The sequence below is a fragment of the Macrosteles quadrilineatus genome, unplaced genomic scaffold (assembly GCF_028750875.1).
Source record: "Macrosteles quadrilineatus isolate MER2022 unplaced genomic scaffold, UCM_ALF_1.0 Scaffold_2__2_contigs__length_208266976, whole genome shotgun sequence".
Taxonomy (NCBI): Eukaryota; Metazoa; Arthropoda; class Insecta; order Hemiptera; family Cicadellidae; genus Macrosteles; species Macrosteles quadrilineatus.
In genome coordinates, this window is record NW_026542595.1 from 21857652 (window position 1) to 21884381 (window position 26730).

Consider the following 26730-nt stretch of genomic DNA (forward strand, 5'->3'; position numbering starts at 1 on the left):
GTTGTAGTTCTCCTCTTTGACTACTACAAGGAGGCAGTTGATCCAGCTTAAAGGAAAGATTTTACCGAGATTACCTTAGAGCTAAGAAGTTATATAGGTCAAGGATTAATGAAGCAAAGAAACTAGGTAATGAAAATTTCATTATGGGAGCACACAACCCATGTAAGGCTGCGTGGGAAATTATAAATAGCCATCATAGGAATCCAAATAAAAACTCGATCAATGCTGCAAGCCCAGATGAATTCAACAGTTTCATTAACTCGGTAGATGTTGTCCTAGGCCAAATTCCACAGGCTGTTGGCCGACCTGAGGATGGAATTTCCCTTCCCCCAGGTTTCAATGCAAAGATATCATCATGGAAAACTGTCAACCCTGAAGATGTTAGGAATATTTAGGAATAGTCTATTTAAAATTGTTTTTGTTGTTAAATTGTCTATTATTTATATTGTTTTTCGTGCATCATGCCTGTATAGCTGTTACGTCCTGTAAATCATGCATATTATTCATCAAAACTGTGTTGTTATCGTATTTCCTATTATCATATTTCATATTATTTATTATCATTTCATATTTGAAAATATTAATTATTGATCGCACTATAACTACTTCACTTTAAGTCACTCTTAATTTTTATCAATCTCAAATCAACTCTCTTGTATAATGGCGTTTGCCGTGCATGTAATAAATAAATAAATATTGTGAGGAAAGTAAAAAGGTCCACTAGCCAGGATTTTTATGACATGTCTTCAGTGGTTTTGAAGGAAATTGTCGACCTCATTGCTGGCCCCCTCACCCATGTTATCAGTGGCACCTTGGCAGCCAGTGTCTTCCCTGAATGTTTGAAGCTTAGTAGAGCAGTGCCTATTTTCAAAGAAGGCAACCCTGAGAAACTGAAAAATTATAGGCCTATATCCCTGGTTCCTGTGATAGGCAAGATCATCGAACACATTATCCAGAAGCAGCTGTCAGACTTTTTTGAAGATAATGGTCTAATGTTGAATAGGCGATTTGGTTTCAGGAGGGGCCATTCAACTTCAGGTGCAGTTTAGTTGAGGAAATAAAAAACAGTGTCAAGGATTTCTATTATATTGTTTGTTCCCATTTGGCCTTAGAAGAATATTTCATTCCATAATGTTATTTCAGTTCCATATTGTTCAGTCCCAATCCAATTGTTTCAATTCCATAGAGACAGACCGTCATATCTTCTCTCTCTCTCTCTCCCTCCCCCCTTCTTTCTACCGGTCAACCGGACACTCTCAACTCAACTACAGTCCACTAAACTTCTAAACTAAGTTCATCAGTAACTTTGTATTCAATTTTCATTCTAAGGCCATCAGTTGCCATTTACTTTCCCTTTTTAAAATATCAGTTTATTATTATTTTAGTTAAGCAAGCAGCAGTTTTTTGTTTTATTTATTGTTTTGGACATTCACATTATTAAATTCAGTGTTGCAAAGAACTAGGACGAAACTAGGTAACAGTGCAAGTAGTGAAAGCATCTCCCATCATCACAGGGGCGCCCCTAACTACAACTCGACTTCAAGACGTCAAAAGGTGCGTGCATCAAAATATCTAAATATTATCACTACAAAATTTGTCTTTTTATTACATTTTTAAAGTAACATATTCAAATTATCCCACATTTTTTGGTCCTTCGAGCCGGATAATTTTATCAGACTATGGACTAATTTGCCTATAATTTTGAAGACAAATACATTGTGCAATATTTATTAATTAAAAGTGTCAATTTCATATCAATTTGCTATTTAATTAAGTTGTTCAATTTACTGCTAAGCTGCTTGCAAAGACCAAACTTTTCATGTCCAAACCATTCATGTCCAAACAATCACGCATTCCATGTGCTGCTATGACGTCATTCGTCATTTCCACAATTTCATTTCTTATGTCAGCATTGTCAGCTGTCAGCCATCTTAGAAATCATGTGATGTCACTTCACTAATGCTATCTGTAGGCGATTTCCAGAACTAAGTGTATTTAGTTCATTTCTAGGCCACTAGTAGCGACCTTAACCCAATCCTATTGGTAAAATTCCACAAAATCCAATCTCCTTGTTCCATGTCCATGAGTTCATGTCTACAACCTAACCTACATGAATCAACAGCTGTGTGATGCTACATAGAGCAAATCGTCTGTTTGATGATCAAAGTCAGTGCAACTTTGAGGTTATGTTTTTGCTTACAAACTTTGTCGTATTATTTATGGACTTGTTAATGCAAATAAACTTGATGGATTATTAAGGAACAGTTTTAAAATCTACTGAGGAAGAGAAATATATTTTTATTTTGGAAATTTATGGATTTATTTAATGAAATGTTTTAATGTTGATTGATATTGCCCAAGTTAGGCTATGTGATTTTACAGCAATTATCTGTGAGTACAGTAATTTACTGAGCATATTTCGTCTTACAATATGAGGTTTACTACATTTATTAAATCTTCTGAGCTTCTTGAGATTAGAATTACGGCTATCCATAAACAAGTCAAGGCTTTATATGACTTAAGTGTGGTTGCGGAATTAACTAATCCACAGTTAAATAAATTGAGAGCACTCTTAGACACTGCTACTAAAAAACATAATGAATTTGAAAAATCTCTCAATAAACTTTTTGGCACTGTATGTGATTCTGACATCGACACTGACAAAATAAGTAAACTTCAGGAAACTATCTCAGATCTTTTTATTGACAGCAACAACTTTGCTTCCTAGCAATGTACCTCAACTTAATGAATCGACTGAGGTTGCTCAACCTAATCAGCCCTCTGTTTCACAATGCACAGTAAAACTTCCACGCATAACTCTACCTACATTTTCTGGAGATGCAGAACAATGGATTGCATTTCAAAATTTATTTGAGGAAACTGTCCACAAAAATGATTCTCTGTCAAATGTTGAAAAGTTAACATACTTGTTGTCTTGTTTGGCAAATGAGCCTCTAAACTTAGTCAAATCATTACCTGTCAATGCGGCTAACTACCTAATTGCATGGAACGCATTAGTTAAGTGATATAAGAACACTAGGCTACTTGTTAATCTTCATGTAAGCAACATTTTGGATTTACCTGTCTTACAAAAGCCCACTGCCAACCAACTAAGGGATTTTTTATCAAAATACAACGAAAACTATGAGGCATTAAAGGCCTTAGGCCATGATATCTCTAATGAAAGTGTTCTTCTGACATCTTGTATTTTGCGAAAATTCGACACCAATCTCCGTGCTGAGTTTGAGCGTAAGCGCAGTAATTATGAAGAAATCCCTAGCATTAAGGATGTTGTTTCCTTTCTAGAAAAAGAGTGCTCACAGAGGGAGGCAGCAAACATAGGCCTCTTGACTGTGTCATGTGGGTCACATGGTAAAGTCAGTTCATCTAGTCTTAGCAAAAATGCTTCATTTTCCAAAAACTCCACTAGTGGAAAAACAGCCAAGTATGTCATGCTAACAAGCAAGCCGTTCACTTCAAATTGTGTATTTTGCAATTCTGATACACACTCAATCTACAGGTGTGAAAATTTTTTGCCCTTACTCCACAAACTAGGCAAGGTTTTGTGAAATCTAAGAACCTATGTGTTAACTGTTTAAACCAGCAGCATAGACTGAGCAGCTGTGTCTCTAAACATACTTGTCGTACCTGTAAGAGACGACATCATACTTTGCTTCATTTTGGCAAAATTGAGAATAATGCTTCCCAGCAAACACGTTTAGGCCTACCTAATTCCTCTGATAGTAGTCCTTTGTCTACGAATACTATTGTCGGAAATGTGCAAAACAATTGTTCAGAATCTTCGACAACCGGGAGCACTTCAGCAAGTCTTGTCAGTGTAGCTGAAAATGGAGGTCTAGTACTCCTAGCTACAGCTCTAGTCAATGTATCCTCAATCAACGGCCAGTCATTAGTAGTGCGTGCTATACTTGACAGCGCCTCGCAAAATACTATAATCACACAGCATTGTGCTACACTTTTGCAACTACAGCGAACAAAAGCAAATGTCCCTTCTATAATGGGAATTTCTTCTGCCAAAGTAAATTCAAGAGGCATCTCTCATGTGTCACTATCCACTCTTAGTGGACATGTTTTTGCTGGTTCACATCCTGTGCTTATTCTGGACAAAATTTCAAATAATCAACCAGCCGTTCAGTTACCTAACTCTGTGAAATCCACACTTAAGGGTTACACTCTTGCTGACCCAACATTTGATTTGCCTGGTCCCATCGACCTACTCATCGGAGCGGATCTCTTCCCTCAAACTCTACTCGGATCCTCAGTCAGTCTTGGAGCTAACATGCCATATGTTCTCAACACTATTTTTGGCTATGTTGTAATAGGTACCACACCTATCTTCAAATCAGTTTCATACCCTATGGGCACTTCTACATTCTTATCTACCACTGATATCGATCTTCACTCTACTCTACAGAAGTTTTGGTCTCTCGAAGAACCACCTTCAATACCTCTTCTCTCGCCTCAAGATAAAGACTGTGAAAAACATTTCATCGAGACACATTCTCGTACTCCTAAGGGTAGATATGTATGTCGCATACCTTTCAAAGACAGTCCTTCTAAGTTAGGCGATTCATCTAACATTGCCAAACGCACTTTTCAGTCACTAGAGCGCAAATTTCAAACACAGCCAGAATTCAAGAAAAAATATTCTGAATTTATGGAGGATCATAAGTCATCTGGTCATATGAAACTAGTAGATTCAGATTTGAATCTTTCACATCCACACTGTTTCTTACCCCATCATGGAGTTTTCAAAGACGGAAAAATCAGAGTAGTTTTCAACGCTTCGGCTCCTACATCCACTGGTGTAACCTTAAATAATATTCAGCATCTAGGACCTAAACTACATAGTGAAATATCCGATATAATCTTTCGATTTCGACAGCATAAAATAGTACTACTGTGCGACATAAGACAAATGTTCAGACAAATTGAGATTCATCGTGATGATCAAGTTTTCCAGTTGATTTATTGGAGAGAGAATGAAAGTTTTCCTCTACAGATCTACCAGCTAACTACTGTTACTTATGGACTTTCCTCTTCACCGTACTTGGCTAATAGAGTTGTGAAACAGTTAATAACTGGCGAGGGTGAGAACCACCAACTTGCGGCAAAGGCCCTGAAAAATCAGATATATGTAGATGATGCTGTGTTAGGCTGTAACTCCATTGAAGAAGCATTGGAACTTCAACGGGACGTCATCAATCTCCTGCAGAAAGGCGGTTTTGAGCTCCGCAAATGGTCTTCTAACCATCCAAAACTACTCGATCATCTTCCAAAGAATTTTTGTGAAACCCCTCACATATTTCGTTCTACAGGTCAATCGTACCACAGTGTATTAGGCCTAAAATGGATTTCTGAAACAGATGAATTCTCTTATATGATCAATAAACCTTCTGAGATCATAACAAAACGGTCTGTCCTCTCTACCATAGGACAGATTTTTGACCCGATTGGAATGTTAGCCCCTATTATTTTTTGGGCTAAGACCCTAATGCAACACATATGGACGTTAGGACTCGACTGGGACACACAACTCCCTCAGCCTATAGCTGAAAAATGGTCACAGTTCATTCTAGAGCTACCAAACATAGAAACTCTCAGAATACCTCGATACTTACATTTAGCCAATTGTGTAAATATTGAACTACATGGATTTTCCGATGCAAGCGAGTGTGGTTATGCAGCTTGTGTTTATCTTAGAGCTGAAGATTCTTCTGGAAATGTCAATGTGAATCTGTTGATTGCAAAGTCAAAAGTTGCACCGTTGAAACGTGTAACAATTCCGAGATTGGAATTATGTGGTGCTCATCTGTTAGCAAAATTGTTAAATTATTGTCACGAGCAATTTTCTAGCTCTTACAAAACTTCCATGTTTGCATGGTGTGACTCCAGTATCGCCCTGTCATGGATTAAAACCCCGTCTTATCTACTCAAGCTTTTTGTTGCTAATCGTGTGGCTCAAATACAAGAACTTATACCTATTTGTACATGGAGACATGTGTCTACCAACGATAATCCTGCGGACTACGCTTCTCGCGGGTTAACCGCCTCAAGCCTACTTCATCTTGAGCAGTGGTGGTCTGGTCCCCAATGGCTCCAAGGAGACTCCTCTACCTGGCCTCAAACTTGCCATATGTTCGTCCCAGATAATGAGCTTCCTGAATTGAAAACTACAACCCTCAATCTTGTAACCACATCGGACAATGATGGATGGATTTCAAAATTTTCTTCGTGGAAAACTACACTACATGTTATGGGATATGTTTTGCGTTTTATTTCTTGTCTGAAAAGTAAACAAAGGATTACACATCCCCTTACCAGTGAAGAACTTGAGAATTCTGACAAACGAATTTGTTGGCTAATTCAAAGCTCGTCCTTTAAGGATGAAGTCGAACTGTTGCGCAAGAACAAAGTCTGTTCTGATCGCATTCAACGCTTAGCACCCTTTCTGGATTCTGAAGGAATTTTAAGAGTTGGAGGAAGATTAAAAAACTCTAACTTGCCTTTTTCGGCAAAACACCCAATAATTTTGCCAAAACGTCATCCTGTTGTACGTCATCTCATTGATTTTTACCACAAGTCTCATCTTCATGTAGGACCTCTGCAACTACAAGCAATACTACAAGAGAAGTATTGGATATTATCGGCACGAAGTGTCATCCGTTCTGTAATATTTGAGTGTATTCGCTGCTTTAAGGTTAAACCTAGAACCACCTTCCCTTTAATGGCTGACTTACCTTCAGGTCGAGTAATTCCTACTAGATGTTTCAACGTTTCTGCTGTTGACTATGCAGGTCCATTCACTGTGAAACTCTTCAAACTTCGAAAAGTACAACCCATCAAGGTATACCTCTGTTTGTTCATCTGCTTCGTCTCCAAGGCGGTACATCTTGAAGTTGTTACCGATTTGTCTACAAACACTTTCATTGCCTCACTAACAAGATTTATTTCTAGAAGAGGATTAGTCTCAGATCTCTACTCCGACTGTGGCACCAACTTCATTGGCACCAGCTCAACTCTTCGGAAAACCTTTGAAGATCTGATGAAATCACCAGAAACTCAGCAATATGCTCAAGATAACAGAATTACCTTCCACTTTAATCCACCCAAAGCACCTCATCAAGGGGGATTATGGGAACGCGCAATCAAGAGCGCTAAGTATCATCTTACTCGAGTCATAGGTGACCAAGTTTTGACTTATGAAGAGTTTATCACTTTAACAACACGTGTAGAAGCTATGTTGAACTCTAGACCAATCACTCCATTATCATCTGACCCCAATGACTTGGAACCACTCACACCAGGACATTTCCTCACTGGAGGACCATTAGTTTCTTTAATTGAACCTTATCTTCTAGACTCTACACCTGTGCAGCATTGGAGAAGAGTTCAAGCTTTCTCACAACACATCTGGCGTAGGTGGAATAGAGAGTACCTCCAAACACTTCAAGAGCGTTCCAAATGGACCAAACCTCAGAAGAACCTAAAGATAGGAGATATGGTTATTATACATGATGACAACTTACCTCCACTGTCTTGGAAAATGGGACGTATCCTCGAAGTTTCTCCTGGCTCCGACGGAACCGTGAGAGTGGTAAAGGTCAAGACTTCAGGCAGATCCTTAACCCGTCCTGCTGTTAAGGTCTCCTGCTTACCCTTACAATAACCTCAAAACCTGGCTACTGTACCCCTCTATTTCTTAATTTTTCTCAAAAAGTTGTCTTTCATTTATTTTCTGTTGAACCAGATTGGTTCAAGGGGGGGAATATGTCAAGGATTTCTATTATATTGTTTGTTCCCATTTGGCCTTAGAAGAATATTTCATTCCATAATGTTATTTCAGTTCCATATTGTTCAGTCCCAATCCAATTGTTTCAATTCCATAGAGACAGACCGTCATATCTTCTCTCTCTCTCTCTCTCCCTCCCCCCTTCTTTCTACCGGTCAACCGGACACTCTCAACTCAACTACAGTCCACTAAACTTCTAAACTAAGTTCATCAGTAACTTTGTATTCAATTTTCATTCTAAGGCCATCAGTTGCCATTTACTTTCCCTTTTTAAAATATCAGTTTATTATTATTTTAGTTAAGCAAGCAGCAGTTTTTTGTTTTATTTATTGTTTTGGACATTCACATTATTAAATTCAGTGTTGCAAAGAACTAGGACGAAACTAGGTAACAGTGCAAGTAGTGAAAGCATCTCCCATCATCACAGGGGCGCCCCTAACTACAACTCGACTTCAAGACGTCAAAAGGTGCGTGCATCAAAATATCTAAATATTATCACTACAAAATTTGTCTTTTTATTACATTTTTAAAGTAACATATTCAAATTATCCCACAAACAGCTTTGAAGCAAGGGACAGTGTTTCAATCACGCTTTGCGACTTCAGCAAAGCGTGTAGCACAGCTTATGGCTGGAAAAACTGAGTCGCTATGGTGTTGAAGGAGTTGCGCTAAAGACCATCAAATCATCTTGATAACAGATACCAGGTTGTGACAGTTGGTGGTGCCACGTCCCACGTCCTGGTCCACGCCAGGTTTGCCACGGAGTCCCTCAGGGCTCGGTCCTGGGCCCTCTTTTCTTTCTGATTGTTGTAAATGACCATCTCCAAGGCAGATCACTCCTGATGCTGGAAGACACCTCAATAATAACTAGAGCCGGGAAAGTTATGGACCGAGTTCTAATAGAGGCAGAAGTTGCACTGGATGCTGCTAAAATCTGGTTCACCAGAAATCAGCTGCAGTTGAATGAAGACAAGACCCAGAGGATGGTCTGCACTTTAAGCAAAACAAGGAATTTTGATCACCAAAGCAACGTGAAATTGCTGAGCTTCAGCCTGGACCCTAGTTTACCTGGGAACAACATATTAGTCATGTACTGTATGTGTTAAACTCTCCTGTGTGGTTTTTCTTCTATGGAAACTTATAGGGGGGGTCGTCACCGATAAATATTTAATAAATGTATATCACGCCCTATTTCAAAGCCATATTAGATATGGAATCCTGCTCTGGGGACATGCTCCTTGCTGCTGTATAAAAGTGTTACGTCTGCAGAACAAGGCAGTTGCAGTGCTGTCAGCCGCTGGTTATAGACACCACTGCATGCCCTTATTTCCCAACCTTAAGGTTATGACCATCATATCATGACACCAGGCATGCACAGAAACTTTACATTCCTCGATGCAGGTTATCAAGATCCTTGGCAGCCCATCCCGTTCGAGCCATGCGATTCTACAACATGTTACCGCCTCGGGCCCACACTGAAGACATGAAAACTTTCTCCATGCAGCTTTTTAACAAGCTCGCAAATGAGCCGCTGTACTCTTTTGAGGAAGTGTCTGGCGAGTATTTCTCGAACTTATAATATGCACCGCCATCACTAGTGGCTATTTGGAAATATTGGTTAAACAAGAATGTTATTTTTTAAATTACTTTTATTACTTTTAAATTTTATTTGACGCAGTCTATCCAACAAGTGTTGAGAAACGACATCGGAGTTGGTATAATGGTAATGGTAATGGCTTAATGGTGGACCTCCCTTTGAAGTAAGAACGTGCCTTCTCGACAAACATATGTTTTTCTCAAATAAAAGTATGGATTTAATCTACATTACGCTGATAAAATCACGGAGTTGTTTACCACAAACGAACGACCAATACGATTTTAATACTATTTAAAGATTCTTCGAAAAGATGAAGAGAAACCAGTTAACATTGTAATAATAACTCCGATGACGTACGGTATGGTAACAGCAGACGATAGACATGGTGATTGAAGATGTTGAATCACAAACCATTGTTTTCACTCTAAATCAGATGGATCATGAAGTTTCAAATGTTAAATTATTAGGCCTATACCTGGATCCAAAGTTAGAGTGGCACTGTCATATTTCTCATGTCTGTAGCCGCTTGTCTAGGGTAATTTTTCTCCTTAGAAGACTTAGAGACTCTGTACTCAAGGAATGGTTAAAAACAGCCTATGTTGCATTTTTTTCGAGTGTTCTTCTGTATGGTTTGCGTCTGGTGGGGCTCCGCATGTGGGGTCGAGAGGGTCATGCTTTTGCAAAAGAAAGCAATAAGGATTGTGACTGGTGCAGATTATCTGGACCGTTGTAAACCAATCTTTGTTGTCGAAAACTTGATGACAGTTTACAATTTATTCATTTTGCAATGTCTCATGTCATGTAAGAGGAAGCTTGGCACTCTCGAGCTCAGGACGGGGTCCACCCACTACAACACTTACCTTATGTTAGACTAAAGAAAACCCAGTCTAGTACGGAAATCTTAAGCCTGGAATTAATGAACAAATTGCCTTGTACAGTTCGAACCTGCCAATCTCTAAATTCCAAAAGAGGGTGAGAGACTATTGGATAACCCACAATACTCTATCCATGAGTTTTTTTTAACTTCCTGACAACTTGTAACTTGTAAGTATGTGTATTTTATTAGTTCTGCAAGTGTGGTTTTATTTTATTTTCTATGCATGGAGTGTTGCAGGTACAAACAATTAAATCATGTCATTGTTACAATTTTAAGTACTCTTACTTAGTATTAGTTTATTTGACTTTTTCCATACATGTGTCATGTTCAGGGAAATAAAGCATTTTCATTTCATTTATGGGAAATATTTTATTCATTGAATGATCAACCACATTTTGTAATTAAAGCAATAGGCATTATTGTTTTACACTTTATTACTAATTTAAAAAAGCTAAAGAGCGAAATGCTCAAAATTACATTCATAGAAGAATTATTAGCGTAAAGCAGGAAACCCACTATAGTCCGACGCTCTCCGACACGACACCTTCCGACGCCTTCCGCAATTTTAAGGCATTAAAAAAGGCCGCGACGTTCGAACTGGCAACGCTGCACTCACCCGCTGCCTAGGTCCGGCACTCGTGCTAGGCTATAAACATCAATGAGATTATTGCTACTCTGTATCAATGAATGAAAGTATTGAAATTACATATTTTAGTGAATTTTGGGGTATGGTAAAATATACAAATTAGAATCTAGGTTGTTTATTTAGTGAAAAATTGCAACATACCACAATATGTCTAAAACTAAAAATACAAACATAATGTTTTGTTTGCATTTATCGTATTGTAAGTACGATGAATGTGGAAATAGATGGACTTTACATATTTCCTGTGTTAATTTGATAATCTATACTATTATATAACAATCTCGTGGTGTCTGTATAAATGTGTGTTATTCAACATAGTAAAAACTACTAGAAAGACTGGGGTTAAATTTTTCAAAATATAGCTACTATAACAAGAATGGTAATACAGTAGGACTACTTATTGCCACTTCAATATTTGTAGAGTAGAGACTCTGAGATTTGTAGAGACTTTGGGATTTGTAGAGACTAGCATCTAACAATTTGTTCAAATGAAATTAATTTTAAATTTTCAATAGAAATATTATGTTTTAGTCTACCCGAGGAAACCATAAGTTAGCGACAACAAAATTTGAAGCTTTCATTTGGAAGGCATACTGACTAAATAATTTATTTTCTTTGAATATTTTATAAACGATTTCAGAATCTAAGCCTCCATATGGCTTTCCACAATATAATTAGAATTTTTTCATAATACCAACATTCAAAATTGAGCCGGAGACTATGATGTTTTTATTGTTAAATAGTGTAAAACATATTTTTTACTAGTAGGCCTACTTAACAGAAACACCGGTTTATTTCTTTGAAGTGCTAGTTATTTCAGTTATTTTTATCACACAACAACAGCTTTTATCAGTAAGATAGACAAATAAATAAGGAAATAGTACGGCATTCTCACCTAAAAATCACTTCTCGCGTCTATATTTACACGAATCAATGTCTTATTCTTACATTTTTTTACAAATCTAAGTTCATATTCGTGAAAATGTTTCACACAAAAACGAGAATTGTTTTAAGATGTCTAATTTTGACCAAAGAATAGTATGAAGACTATGTTGCTGACGCGGCGGATCGCTTATAATTTTTAGAACACTGTATGTATTGTTCATTTTTAATTGAGCTTTCGTAATTATTCTTGCATCCAGGCACTTTACATCTATCTTGGCATGCTGTAATAACAAGCTCAATGTCATTACCAATTATTAAGGGTAGTAGAAACGCGATTATGTACGTCGGTACGCGACTCCTTGTTTGACAGTTGAGTTCTTTGAATCTTTGAATCTTTGAATCTCCTTCATTCACAGTAATGGAAAGACGACCGCGCACCAAGACACGGATGCGACGTTGCCACTTTTCGCTCGCCGCGGCCATTATCCCATTGGTCCGACGGGCTCCGACAGTAGGTCTCCGACCAGAAATACACCACCACTCCAACAGTGCCAGTTGCGATGGAACATGTGATCACATACTGTTCACAAGCAGTAGTTACGGAGACAAGAGCAAATAATAAATAAGTCCATAACATTTTATGACGATCTCTGTTAGTATGAGAGATTACAATGGCCAAGGACCTTCCTAGACCCACTTTGATAATTCCGGTTACTATTACTTTAATACAGGTAAATTAGAAAAAAGTACAATACCAAACATAAACAATAATACTCCCACCGCAACAAACCTGCCGACTAAGCGAATTTCTATTTGCCTGAATTTGTTTTCAATTAAATGTATTTAATTAACATGAGTACCTAGGCTTGCTGCTACAGGGATGGTAAAAAATGTGGTTTTTAGTAAAAATATTAATAACTTTAGCCTAGTATAAATAAATAAATTTACCAAGTTTGGTCAAAATATATCCATCAGAAAGCAAACTGCAATATTTTACAATATTCTCCATAAAAATAACATGGGAATTTCAAAACAACAATTTTTTGAATTTTCTCCTAAACCAGCAATAATTGTACAAAAACATCACACACAAAGCTAGAGAGTGGAGAAATGACGGATCCGACATCCGACAAGAATGCCCCAGAGAGCAATGTTGTCGTGACGTGTCGGATCGGAAGGTGTCGTGTCGGACTAGTGGGTTAACAGTCAATTTAAAGTCATGCAAAGTAATTTTGTCGGAAGGTATCGGAGACTTGACGGAAGGTGTTGTGACGGAGAGTGTCGGACCAGTGGGTTTCCTGCTTAAACCTTGAAAGTAACCGTCGATGCAAGGCGCCACTAGTAGTGGGGCCTTGCCTTGAAGGCCTTGGTCCTTGGTCGATGTCGACGGGTTTCACATAGATAAAACCATAGATAAAACATAACAGCTGAAGACAATTTTATTGTAAGTTCATGTACGGTTTATGCAGAGGTCGTGTTTTGTTTACAATTTGTTTCCCGTTAATACAGTCATTTAAAACCTCGTTTGACCAAATAATACGATCTAATCATAAACAATAAATTGTCCCCTAGTTATTAAACCAAACAGTAAAGCACAAACCAAGAAATTAACCCTAAAATAATAGAAGCAAAATTTCGTTGACACTAGCGCCCAGTGTGGCGTACACTGAACTAGACATGAAAAACGAGCTTCAAAATTTACAATGGGATGAGAAGTCTACTTGTAGTTGGTTAGTCTATGATAAAACCATTGACTTTTTATCTCTACACTAAGTGTAGAGATATAAAGTCAATGATAAAACATAAGGGACTATGTTTGATCTATGGTTTAATTATAATAAGTTCTAGTAAATCCGCCACTCTATGCAAATTTTTTGTGGAAAAATCCTCTCCTGGGGCCCTATTTTTGAAATGGTTGACTGTTGAGTTGAGTGTCGAGTCATTCTATTTCCAATCGTTTCGTATTTTTGAAACGGTTGACGGTGGACTTAAGGTCGATTCACACACATCAGTCCAGTCACAGTTCCGTTACAGTGCAGTTGCAGTCCAGTTACAGTCCAGTCGCAGTTGCATCCGCAATTTCCCAGTCAATTGTCCGTCAGTTGGTTTCAGTCAGTCTTCCGTCTCTAATATTTACAGTAATTTACAGTCAAAAAAATTAAATTTTAAACCTATATTCTATTAAATTATCATTGTCCATCTTGTTGATTGTTACAAACAGTACTCAAAATACAAACGCAACCATTTTAACAACAATAACACTATTTTCTAACCTCAAACAGTTCCGTCAGGCGTCCGAAGAATCAAAAAGTATCGTTGGAAAGAAATCTGAAATTGACTGACGGATGCCAGCAGAGTGACTGACGGGACTGCAACGGATGAGTGTAGATAGCGCAATAGATAATCCATCAAAGAATATTTTTGATAACTGTGACGTGCCTGAAGTGACTTTACTGTGACGTGCCGTAACTGATGTGTGTGAATCGACCTTAATACAACCAAAACTACTCAACACCTATCGAGCTGTTGAATGAAGGTTGAGTGCACTTTCTTCTTCCTCTCTTTCGGCAAAAAATTACTCTTTTTGAGACGACGCCATATTGTTTTGTTATTGCTTTAATTTACTAATTGCGATTTAGAGGTTATGTATTTGTTGTCAATGTATTAGCACCCAATTATGCGATTGTTTTCTGTAGAATAATCGCATTTTAATTTTATTTACTGTGTCAATACTAGACTATTTAATCAAGGGTTTTATTCTTGTTGGAATGTTTGAAATAGACTAGGCATACTAATTGAACTTATTATAAGATAATTATTGTTATTAGACCTGTGATTTAAGGTATTAAAGATTGTGGTAGAGAGAAACAATATCATAGTTTGTTTCAATACCATTCACCTAATAAAGGGATCAAATTAATTTAAGTTACGATATGCTTTCAGTGCAATGGCAAATAGCCGCTTTAACCTAAATAAAAAACAATTAAAAATAACATAAAACAAACCGATGAAGGAAACTAAAATAAGGTGATGTGTTCCGAAATAGAGACGAAGAAAGCAAATAATAATGTATTTAGGATGAGTGTAGGACCTAAAGTAAAGTGCAGCCTATGCCTAAACTTATAATTAGCTACACCCTAAAACAAACATCCATAGTAAATTTTATTTTTTATACTTAAGTTTATTACTTTATATTTAGTTTACTTTAGTTTATTACTTAAGTTAAGGTACTTTGCAATCACTAAGATTAAGCAAGACATAACCTCAATCTCTCAAGAACGGAGTTGACAGTTTACCTCAGTGTCTCGAAATATGGCAGATTGAGATTAGCTGCCAGATTTTAGAGTAAGAAGAGGTTAAATTGAAGTCCACAAGAACTCTGCATTGTGATTGGTTCAAAATGACGTCATCTGAATTTTTGACGGTCGTATGTTCTACATTTCCACCACGAGTCTCTCAACTAGTGATTCCCAACTCGCTTCCCAACTGTTGGGTTTCAAAAATACCAAATCATGTTGTTGGTTGAGTTGAGTGCTGACAATTGACTCAACAGTCAACCATTTCAAAAATAGGGCCCCTGCTCCTCCTGGCCTAGTCCTAACTGGTACCCTTTTGTTGTGTAATTGTTTTTGTTTGTGTGTCAGTACTGTCAGTGTGTGTTGTCTGCTGTAATTTTGTTTTTTGTTACTGTCGTCAAGTCAAGCTGTCAACTCCAACCCAACTGTCACTGTCACTGTCACTGTCACTCTCACTCACTCAGTCAAGTCAAGTGCTAAAGACAAGAAGAGCTCAAACAAACTTAAACCAAACCTCCCCAAATAATCGAAAGCAACTGTGCAAGAGTTTGTTGTACAACGAAAACAATCACTGGCTAAAATGTTGTAATCATTATTTACAGCGCTTAAAATGTGGATGTTGTTCTTTTTTGTCAACCACAAAAACGATCAAGAATATTTTTCACGTATTGGGTTAAATTCTTTTTAGCCTAGTGTGATAATGTAGGATTTCGAAATAACAAATATTTTAGATCTAACCTTAAGTTTAATTAATTGGTAAGTAATAACTTATTTTTAATTTCAACTCACGAATACTAGAAAACTAAACACTAGCGTTAAAGAAAATAAATAATTTATTACACTAATGTAACAAATCAGCAATTAAGAATAGGCCTAATTCAAGGCATATTATGTCAGTTTTCGGGTACATTTCCATATCTGTTGGCACAAACAACCAAATGAGTAATATCGATTATTCGATATAAGTTATTGGTTGGTTAGTTAGGTAAGGTTAACCTAACCTAACCAACCAAAAGATATATCGAATTAAACAATCGAATCATCGATATTACTCATTCGGTTGTTTGTGCCAACAGATATGGAAGTGTAAGTTATATAGGCCTATATAACTTAGGCCTAAGCCTAAATTAAATAAATATAAGGGCTGGCCTTTTGAAGTGGACTAGCCTATTTCTGATCAATTCACAAATATCATATACTGAATAATCAGTGCTAACGATACAGGAGAGCTTCACTGCAAGACCAATTCACTAAAATTTGACTGTGGTGGGTGGGGGAAGTAGAGGGGGACTTCCCTTAACTGTTGGACATTTGGAACTGTTCTAAACCAACCAAACTTGCTGTAATATATTCAAAAATTGTTTCTTTTAAAATGGAAAAGGAAGGCCGGGCCTTAAACGTAAGCGGAAAGGAAACAGATTGGAACTTGGAACAATCACGTCATCAACAGATCCCCTATACAAGTGATTGGGTGTAATTGGGTAGGAACAGCATTCCCATCTCTTTTTTTGCAAAAATCCAAAAAGTATAGGCTTAACGGCAGTCCCGGTTTCTTCTCTCGAAACGATGTTGAGAGTGTTTCCACACTCAAAAATTCACTGCATTTACATTATACTTTACGTAAACCTTACGTTTTTACCTTACTTTACGTTTTTTGTTTATGGTCAGTAAGTACGTTCATTCACAAACAGTCAGAACATTAACTTACATTGTATTGTACTTTAAGATCAAGGCACATTTTTTTTTAACTAACTTAACTTTCAAGTTGTTATAAAATTGTTGAAATCTAAGTTAATACTTGAACCATAGAAATAAGTAGCCTCCGGCATGAGAATCCCCTTGGTGATATTTCTCATTCAAAGTTCCATTCTATCATTAGGGTAATTCACTAAGTTAACTTATTGTTTTTAAAAACAGATCAAGAAAATGCGAATTCGCCGATTGGCTGGAATTGGAGCTGTTTTCCTTCTTTTGGGATACCTGACGCTTTATTTACTTTTGGATCTATCATTTCCTTCTGAGAGTCAAAAGGTAAAATTATTAATTAACTACACTTAATTTATATACTTAAGCTATTAAGGGTATAAAATATTAAAAGAGGCAAAGTTATCACTGGTGTCTTAGCCTACTGATACTTTGATTAAAGTTTTTTTAAGCTCTTGTCTGCTTGTCTGTTGGTTCTAGATCATATAGGTAACATAACTTAATTGCCCATACATATATCTATATATTTAATACGATAGGCATATTTTTGTCATAATTGTTTTGGAGCGGTGGTGCTACCAATCACCATGTCCAAGGTGTCGTTAGAAAGGTCTTAGCATGTAGTTTTGCCATCAAACAAAAAAACTTTGGAACTCCATCAGGGCTCTGCCCCAATAGCCTTCAAAGTTCCCATGCCATTCTTAGGGAGAAATTGTTTGTTTACATTTGAACAGTTGAATATTTTGAAATTGACACTAATATTTGAAACAGCTGGTTATACTAAAAATGGAGACATTTGCTATAAGGATTAATTGGATTAGTTGAAAAGATTGATTTTTCACTGATTTAAACCAGTTTTTGTTTGCACAAAATCAAAACATAACCAAAAAACCGTTCGACATAATAAGACTATAAGACGTCGACCAGGACGATCAATAGGAGGAGGCCGACGAACTTTAACTGGTAGATGCGAACGAAATACAAATAATACTATTGTCGTTGATAGCCCAATACTATGTTAACGTTTTAAAGGTACACGTTCGGATATATACCTACAAGATTGGGAAATGGTCCATTATGAAACATAGTTTTTCACAGAACATGGAAAATTTCAAGGCGAATATGTGGAGATTTCACCTGTTGGAAGAGGAAGTATGTAGATGTGGAGAAATAAAACCACGAGTCACGTATTTATAAATAGGCCTACTGTAGTTCACTTCAGGAGACAAATAGGAGAGAACTGGAAGAAGTCTTGGATAAGAGAGCTCTAGAGATGAGAAAATAAAACATGATGAGTGACAAGGAAACAATTAAGACGTTTAGAAAAGTAGCTAAGGAAATAGGAAAACCAGGGTTACATACAAGTTTTTTTTAATTAAAAAAAGAATAAACTAAAACTAAGAAAGAAAAGGAATGAAAACTTGCCCATGAAGGGGAGAGGAAAGGTTAGAGCGAATCTTTAAATGATCGCTATCGCTCAGGGCGAAATGGGGAAGGGAGTCGTGCTGTTAGGCTTTTGGACACATAATGTGTCTGGACGAGGATTGAAAGTGGCTGAAGCCTAAAAAGAAAAAAAAAAGATTTTGATGGGGAATTGGCCTGGCAAATAAGTCTCATACTTAAGCCAACTAAGGGTGGTGGTGGGAACGAGGAGTTTGCTACAAACATTTACTGACTTGGTTGAAATTAAATATTTACTATTTGAATTTGGCACGCGTAAACATTACAATGGGAAAAAGCGAGTGACCCTGGATAATTTGATGTAGGCATACTAAAAAGAAAACTGATTTAACACTGTGCTGCATTTCTTAGTAATCATTGAAAGAGCCGATATGCAAACTATGGAAACATAGGAAAGTCATGGAACACCACCAAGGAGAAGAAATAGAAATAATGTTTTTTTAGTATTCATAATCGTTATTATGGACAACCTAATGAGTAAGGCTATTTTGTAGAAAACTCTATTTACAAAAAATGTTGATTATATTGATCTGTTATGTACATCTTGAGTATTTCAATAATCTTTGAGTTGAATATTTAAAGTCATCAGAAATTATGACTGTTATTCGTTTTAAAATGACACCTGTACTACATAGAAATTGCTCGAATTCGAGCAACAGGTACACTAGTATTTTTAAAATTTATAATTGAGGAATAAGTTAATTATTTAGGTAGGCCTAGTAAAGCTCATTCCTCTCAATGAAGAGTACCAATATTCCTCTTCCAATAACTTGTCTTTTATCTAAACTGTTATTAGATGACTTTATAGGCTTACTGGTAGACTGGACACGGGTTATGTAACTTCGTCTCGTCCTTCTTCATTATCAGCTCGATGGTCAGCTGTTCCAGATGATATTACTATGTTGAAGAGGGAGTGGGACTTGAACATTATTGTTGATGATGTATTGACGAAGTTAGCTACATACCCCGTGTCCAGTCTACCTAAAACTGCTACGCCGTGTCATGGTAGCGCTATCGTTTTGTTTCGTGTTTATATGTTCCGTGTCGTGTACTGCTGTGTAAATTTTGATGTTTTTGACGAGAAGCTCCGATGATGTTGCATTGCAACAAAATTTGTCGGCTTTGAATAATAACTGAAGTAAACGCCATTTTGGACTACTAACGGAGGTAAGCCTATAAAGTCATACATACGTAGTCCAGGGGCTATCAGAATGATTACTATGTTATTAGATCTTCCACAATTTCATGTTTCTTTAATTACTCAAAAAGCTATGGATAATGGTAGGACTACACATGTTATTTTATTGACTTTATAGGCTTACCTCTGTCAGTAGTCCAAAATTGTGTTTTCTATTTCAACTAATGTTGATCAAAGCTAACATGTTTCGTTGCACTTCAACATCGTCGGAGCTTTACGTCAAAAACATCAAATAATTTACATAAAATACAACACGGGACACGGAACATTTAAAACACGAAATAACACGATAGCGCTATCATGACACGGCATGGCAGCGGTTGTAGGTAGACTGGACACGGGTAATGTAATTTCGTCTCGTCCTTCTCTGTCTGTCCTTCACCGCTGCCGTGCCGTGTCATGATAGCGCTATCGTGTTATTTCGTGTTTTAAAGGTTCCGTGCCCCGTGTTGTATTTTATGTAAACTATTTGATGTTTTTGACGTAAAGCTCCGACGATGTTGCAGTGCAACAAAACATGTTAGCATTGATCAACATTAGTTGAAATAGATAACACAATTTTGGACTACTGACGGAGGTAAGCCTATAAAGTCATTATCCGTAGTCCAGGGGCTATCAGAATGAATAATATGTTATTTTATTGTTGCTCTAATACCTACCATAAGCAGCAATGGTTCTGGTCTTACTTAAGTGGGCTTTCTCACGAATAAGTTTAGGCTATTAGAATAGAAACGGTATGGATTATAAACATAAACAAATGTAATCACTGGCTCGAATGTATATAGATAGGCCTAATAAGAGATGTAAAATCTGGTTTGAACGTTTTGTGATAATTTAATTTAAATTAATAAAAAATATATGTATACTTTCGGGTTGGTGACGTCATTTGTAAGATTATCTTTATGATCCATACCGTTTCTGTTCAGAGATAATAACCTTGATTTTTCTGAAAACACCTCTCACCGTATGCTTTCTTGAAACTATAGCCCACAAAGATAGACTAAAACCAAAGGTATCTAAATAATGTCTGTATCACAATGTTAAACTTAACGTTCTCTTATGCCTATTGCAGTATTTTAAATTTACTAATTCTGAATTTTGAATCCGTCCAAACAGATCAATTTAGCAGGAAGTGCCCAGTGATAATTAAAAAAAAGTATATCAAACATTTCTTTTATAGGAATCAGTTCAGGTTTCTAGAAGAAAATCAAACTTCATCATCAATAATGACATAGGGTTTAATAGTAGCAATGATATTTTTTACGAGGTAAGTAAAATATAAGCAAGCATTTAAGTTTCATGTGTAGCTGGAAACTCTCGCCATTTTCTTAAGAATGTATATGGATTAAGCTTTTAACTTCATAATTTTCATTATTTGACTTTCTTCCCATTCTTGAATTTACAATGCCAGGAATTTTGCATTTTCTGGTTGTATACCTTCTTGAAAATATTAAAGTTTACCTTTTTAATGTAATTTAAATTTTCAAAATAGCATCTAACGGTATCTCAAACCAGCCAATTCCATTTATCGTTTATATATAACGAGACAAGTCTTGTTACCGTACCGTATTTCAGTTGTAAACCATGTTTAACCAAAAAATTATCTAATCATGGCAATAGCTTGTCCCCTAGTTATATAGCCTAACAAGAAAGTAATCACAAATTATAAAATTAACTCTAAAATTAATAGAAACACAATGTTGTCCACACTAGCGCCCAGTGACACGAACTTTAATTTTAGTCTATGGTTAGTCCATGATTTTACTGTCAAAGGAATGTATACATGATCTTTTTATTTTTTACTATTTTCTTTGCTATAATGTTTATAGTTTTTTTTATATATATATTTGTACCCATTTATATAAAATGTCCTGAGTTGTTTTTTTTTAAGATACACAGTAGAGTTTTTCAGATTGAAACTATATGCAGTATTGTACTGTAACAATTTACATGGACACTTAAGCTACCTAGACCATAAAGTTGACCATATGAAAACGTTCCATATGAAAAAGAAGAACACCAATATTGTGCCATAATGTGGCGATCAACCGCCATACCACGACAGGAATATTATAACAGAGTGTCTTCTGTTTTTATAGAAAATAGAGTGTTCTTTAGTTTTACATATATAAAAGGCATTGATCCTTTATGCCAGTTTTGATATAGGCCTATTTAATTTCCTGTTTGCTTAAACAATCGTTCAACTGGTCATTTAACTATTATTTAGAGATTAAAGGTAAACCAAATCTTAATAAAGTTTTTGTATAGAGAAACTAAAAATGTTATTGAGTAAGCTTACCTATAATACTATATTGTATTTTTGTTGCCCTTGTACTCTAGGCATGACCCCGGGATTGTTTTTCACATTACTTCAGTCTAGACCTAGGGGTTGCGGCATTTCACTTCAATAAAATGATCAAATCCTTTGGTGATTTAGTGCAATTTAAACCCCGGGACCTCAGAGGCCAAAATCCCGCGCTCTACTACTAGACCAGCTCGCTCCCCTGGTATAGTACTATATTAGGCCTACTGATTCCAACAAATGATTTGACTTATTCACATTAATACTCTATAGAACCAGGTAAAAATATAAATAAATCAATGTGAGTTGCTTAAAAACTTGATTCTTTGGTATGGGGCTGGATGCTTGTTACAAAAAAGAAACCTACCTAAAGGCGTGTTATAAAACCAGCTAAGTTATTTATTATTTTCTAGTTTTATTGAAGTAAGATTAAGAGTAACTGTGTGACAATTTAATTTCTTCTTTTTTAACATTTATTATTTGTTTTCAGAAAACAGCAGCAAGATTAACTCTAGACTTCCTATCCCAATCCCCATCATGTATCAATCAGCCACATTCAGATTCTCAAGTCAACATACAGGTAACCTTCTCTACACCTGATAATCTCTCATTTCATACTTAATTTAAAAATGGCAATGCGAATGTGCCATAAAACTCATCATAAACTTCAACATGTTTACATGTCCTGACCAATAAGATGTACAGTAATCTCGAGGCATTTTTAAAGTCTGTGAAATCTGCTAATAGATTGACCCTAAACAGCTAATTCCAATTCCCTAATATAGTTAAACTTAAGTTATTACCTCAAAGTTTAGCCATCAAGGATGGTATAATAGGAGCATGTTTGAAGCTAAGATAAATAGGCCTAACAGTATTTGTTTTATACAAAGACCAATTCGAATTATAGATATTTTTCGCAACTAAGTGCTATTGTAAATCTCATAGTAAGTGACAATAGTATTTAATTATAATAATGTTTGTTTGATGTCAATAGATGCTGCGAGTGTATGATGAGTTGAAGTTTGACAACATAGATGGCGGTGCATGGAAGCAGGGCTGGAACATAGTGTACAATGAGAACCAGTGGAGCCCAAACAAGAAACTCAAGGTGTATGTGGTGCCACATTCCCATAATGACCCAGGTAAAAAAAAGTCTACTGATCAGTTCTACCTCAGGAAGGTGACTCCCTCAAACCATATTGCCAAGAGCTGTTCTTCTTACCTCAGAGAGCTCCTCAGGGTTCAGTAGGTGATCAGCAGTCTGCTCTGACCTGTCACACGTCCTGCATTATGGGGCCCCATCATGCAAACGCATTCGATGCAGATGCTTTCAGAACTGCCCAGTTCCATTAATTAGTCCTATTGTCTGTCTAATTCTTTGCCTATCCAATCTCAGGATGTCCGAGGCAACCTGTTTTTAAACCACTAAAATTGTATAAATGCATTCCGAATCCATCTTTTTATTGTTGAAGCAAAGATTTTAACAACTAAAAGAAAGCATTGATATTCAGGAAATTAAGGTTTCAAAAAGCTGGATAACCATCATTCCCACTTCATAATTTCAAGATGTAGTTGACTCTGTGTATACTTGGAGGAATTGTTATGAATATTTTGTCGATACCTGCTACTGTTTATTGGGCCAGTAAATAAAGCTTCAAATCAGTTGATATTTATAAGCAAAAAGAAAGCAATTTATCTTCACAATTTCTTGGGTAATTTTCTGTATGATACACTATGTAATAACGATGTCTACTGTTCCAGTCATTTATTTTCATAACTAGTTGATCATTTTAGTCTACTTATTAATAGACAGGACAAAAGCAACAACTGGGATAGTAAAATATCGATTGGTAAACTGAATTTAGTCTGCCTCAGCAAAGTGCTGATAGCAAATAACCCATAGCGAGTACCAACTAATTTCTCTTGACTATTTTGTTAGTGGGTTATTCTCATCGCTATTTTGTGAAACATATGGTTTTACTTGTTTGTAGTAAATACATTTTTGAAGTCTGTGAATTCTCCCAATAGATTGACTCTAAACAGCTAATTCCAATTCCCTAATTCTAGTCCCATGTTATTTTTTTTATACATACTAGGCTTTTAGGAGCCATTCAATTCTGTCATATAAGCCTAAATTGATACTGATGATATTAGGAATCACAGTAAATGTTTTTACATGTTAAATATACCATTTAACGTTTATTTTAGGTTGGAAAAAAACTTTTGAGGATTATTACCAGAGCCAAACAAGGTCGATATTGAACAATATGGTGGTCAAATTAATGGAGGATCCAAGAAGAAAGTTTATTTGGGCTGAAATATCATTTTTCTCACTTTGGTGGCAGGAAATAACAGATGACATTAAAGCCAAAGTAAAAACGTAAGTATGCTGTATATAATTATCTGTATGTAATAATGTATATATACATATGATATACTTTTCATTGAAAATTATTTAAAGTATTAAAGAATACATGTATCATGTATATAATAATCCTACTGGTGATAAAGTCATCAGTACGATCCACAAATCAAAGGTGTAGGTCTAGTCCATTTCAACAACATTTCTTTTTATCACTAGAATTATTATTCTCATTTAGGCTATATAACTTTGTGAAAAGCAATGGTTGAATTGAAAGTATTCCTCATTGCAACCATCAACTTAAAAGTCTTTGATGAATAAGTTATAGCCAGTCTACCGTATACTATTACAATCGTTAATCTTATTATGGTACGTATTATAATGACCACACCTAATAATTATAACCTAACCTGCAGGTTGTTAGATTAGGAATATTTTATTCAGGGTTGTCAGCAACCGGGAATTCCGGAAAAAACAGGAATCATGCGTGAATTTTAATCGCCGTGAAAACCCCGAGAAATATGCATCAGCCCTTTGCAGTCGAATGGCGAGTATAGGTCGCCACCCGCCATTTTCCCGACTGCTCGAAAATGGCAACCTATGAGTACTAAAACAACAAAAAATAAATAAAAAATAAAAAAGTTTATTTTTGCGGTCAAATGGCGAGTATAGGTCGCCAGGTGCCATTTTTCCGACTGCTGGAATGACAAACTATTCCCACTGAAAAATGGGGGAAAAATTCAACCTCAAAGGGCTAAAATGGTATTATTTGGGGATTTTCCATGAATTTCAACTATTATCATCATTATGTTCGTTTATTTACGAGGAATTTTATAGTTCTAACAATTTCGAGCCAATTTATATGAAAAATGTTAAGTGAATGTTTATTTGACGGAAGATTCAGATTATAAATTAACCAGATTCGAGAATCGAATCTCGGGTCCGCCGACAGAATACGCTGACTCGCCACCAGCTCTATAAACATAAAGCGTGTAGCAAGGTAGCAGCAGTGTCGATTTACGCATAGCTGGAACAAAGCCAAACTCGGTCTCAAAACTCAAGGTCATGGCTTGAATTACGTACTAGTCGAATATTATTTGATTCTAAATTGTCATGGACAGATCACGTGTCATATTTAAACAAAAAGTTAAGAAAACTGATTTTTGCTTTTCGCCAACTGCACCATTTTCTTGAAATGGATGAAATTAAAAATGCATATTTTGCTTATGTACAGTCGCTGCTTGAGGGGGGGATAATTGCCTGGGGTGGTGCTTACAGCAACATTCTGCAACCTCTCGTAACACAAAAGGCAATCATAAAAGCGGAACTTGGCAAGGGTAGGCAATACTCGTCGGATGCTCTGTTCACTGAAATGAATGTACTTGATTTAACGCAACTATTCATCAGAACAGTTTCGATGTTTATTTTCAAACACCACGAGTCACTCTTTGTTCGTCCACAACATGACCATAATACTCGACATGCACTGGGCCAAGGCATACGCTTACCCAGACTTACAAAGACATTTTCTACAACTAATTGCCACTACGTTGCACACATCATTTACTCTAACCTTCCACTAGACTTACGAGACTTCGACAGACACTCAATTACAACGTACAAAAAAAACATTGTTCACTGGCTCAATCTCATTGGTAGGGATGGAGCTAATAGATTATTATTTTCCATATACAGACAATAGCTGACAGCTGGTACAGCGTGTGATTGTGTGTGCGCGCGTGAGTGTGCCTTGGTGAGTATGTGTGCGTGTGTGTGTGTGTGTGGGGGGAGGGGGGCGTTTTGGGTTGTTAATGGTAGGGGGAAGTCAATGAGTCAATCTGACTTCATTATCTATGTTCCTATGCGATTAGCCAAAATTCCGCTAGCGCTTTGAAATCATGCCAGTAATTAGAAGTTTTTTGATTTGTTTTTTAATAAGTATCAAAGTTTCTTTTTCTTTCTTATTAGGCTGCAATATAAAACGACTCACTCCCACGCATGGGTTTTCCCATGTGGGTTTAATTTCGTATACTTTAAGGTATTTAGTTATAGTTCTATTGTAATACATTATTTGTAAAAACTGTAAAACAATTATTTTATACAGAAAAAAGAAATTTTGATTTGATTTGATTTGATTAATTGTATGTTAAATAGGGATGGGCCGATAACAGAATTTCTCAATTCTATACCAGTTCTGAAATATTACTTACGATTCTTGATACCGATTCCATATAAAAACTCATATTTTTAAGGAAGTTGCCATGGTCAATGTATTGTTGTTTGTATCATCCATGTTTGAATTCTGAATCAGACAACCGACGTAGTTCATGCCGGCTCAAAATTATCGTATCCAAGTCTGATAAGTAAACGGAATCAGGGAACCGCTCTTGCTTTTTACGAAAAAAAATAGTCGTAGATTGAAAACATCCAAGTAGAGGTAGCACTGGCACAGAAACTCTGCTAGAAAATCGAGACCCTGTAAAATGGTGTTATATTGGTACCACTAGAAGGATCAACCAGCTCATTGGCTATTGGCAATACCACAATCCCCTAGATCCAAAGTACTATTCCCCTAGTGCATATTGCGGC

At 36.4% G+C, this 26730-nt stretch overlaps 2 protein-coding genes across 3 annotated transcripts in view; both read left to right on the forward strand.

The window, feature by feature from the left end:
• Positions 1-740: 740 nt before the first annotated feature.
• Positions 741-15640, forward strand: LOC128983992 (uncharacterized). The gene is made up of 6 exons (XM_054403274.1): positions 741-1038; positions 3798-7618; positions 8512-8903; positions 9182-9373; positions 9963-10118; positions 15517-15640. The coding sequence occupies exons 1-6, from the start codon at positions 741-743 to the stop codon at positions 15638-15640; spliced, it is 4983 nt and encodes a 1660-aa protein (XP_054259249.1).
• The window catches only part of LOC128986337 (alpha-mannosidase 2), a 49397-nt gene continuing 38233 nt past the window's right edge, over positions 15567-26730 (forward strand). The window contains exons 1-6 of one of the 2 annotated variants that reach the window (XM_054406661.1): positions 15567-15870; positions 17032-17145; positions 20658-20744; positions 22270-22359; positions 22774-22921; positions 23988-24159. In XM_054406661.1, coding sequence (XP_054262636.1) covers positions 17041-17145; positions 20658-20744; positions 22270-22359; positions 22774-22921; positions 23988-24159 — 602 coding nt within the window. In that variant the 5' untranslated portion in view covers positions 15567-15870; positions 17032-17040. The remainder of the gene's footprint in view (positions 15871-17031; positions 17146-20657; positions 20745-22269; positions 22360-22773; positions 22922-23987; positions 24160-26730) is intronic. The other variant, XM_054406663.1, reaches the window with a different exon arrangement.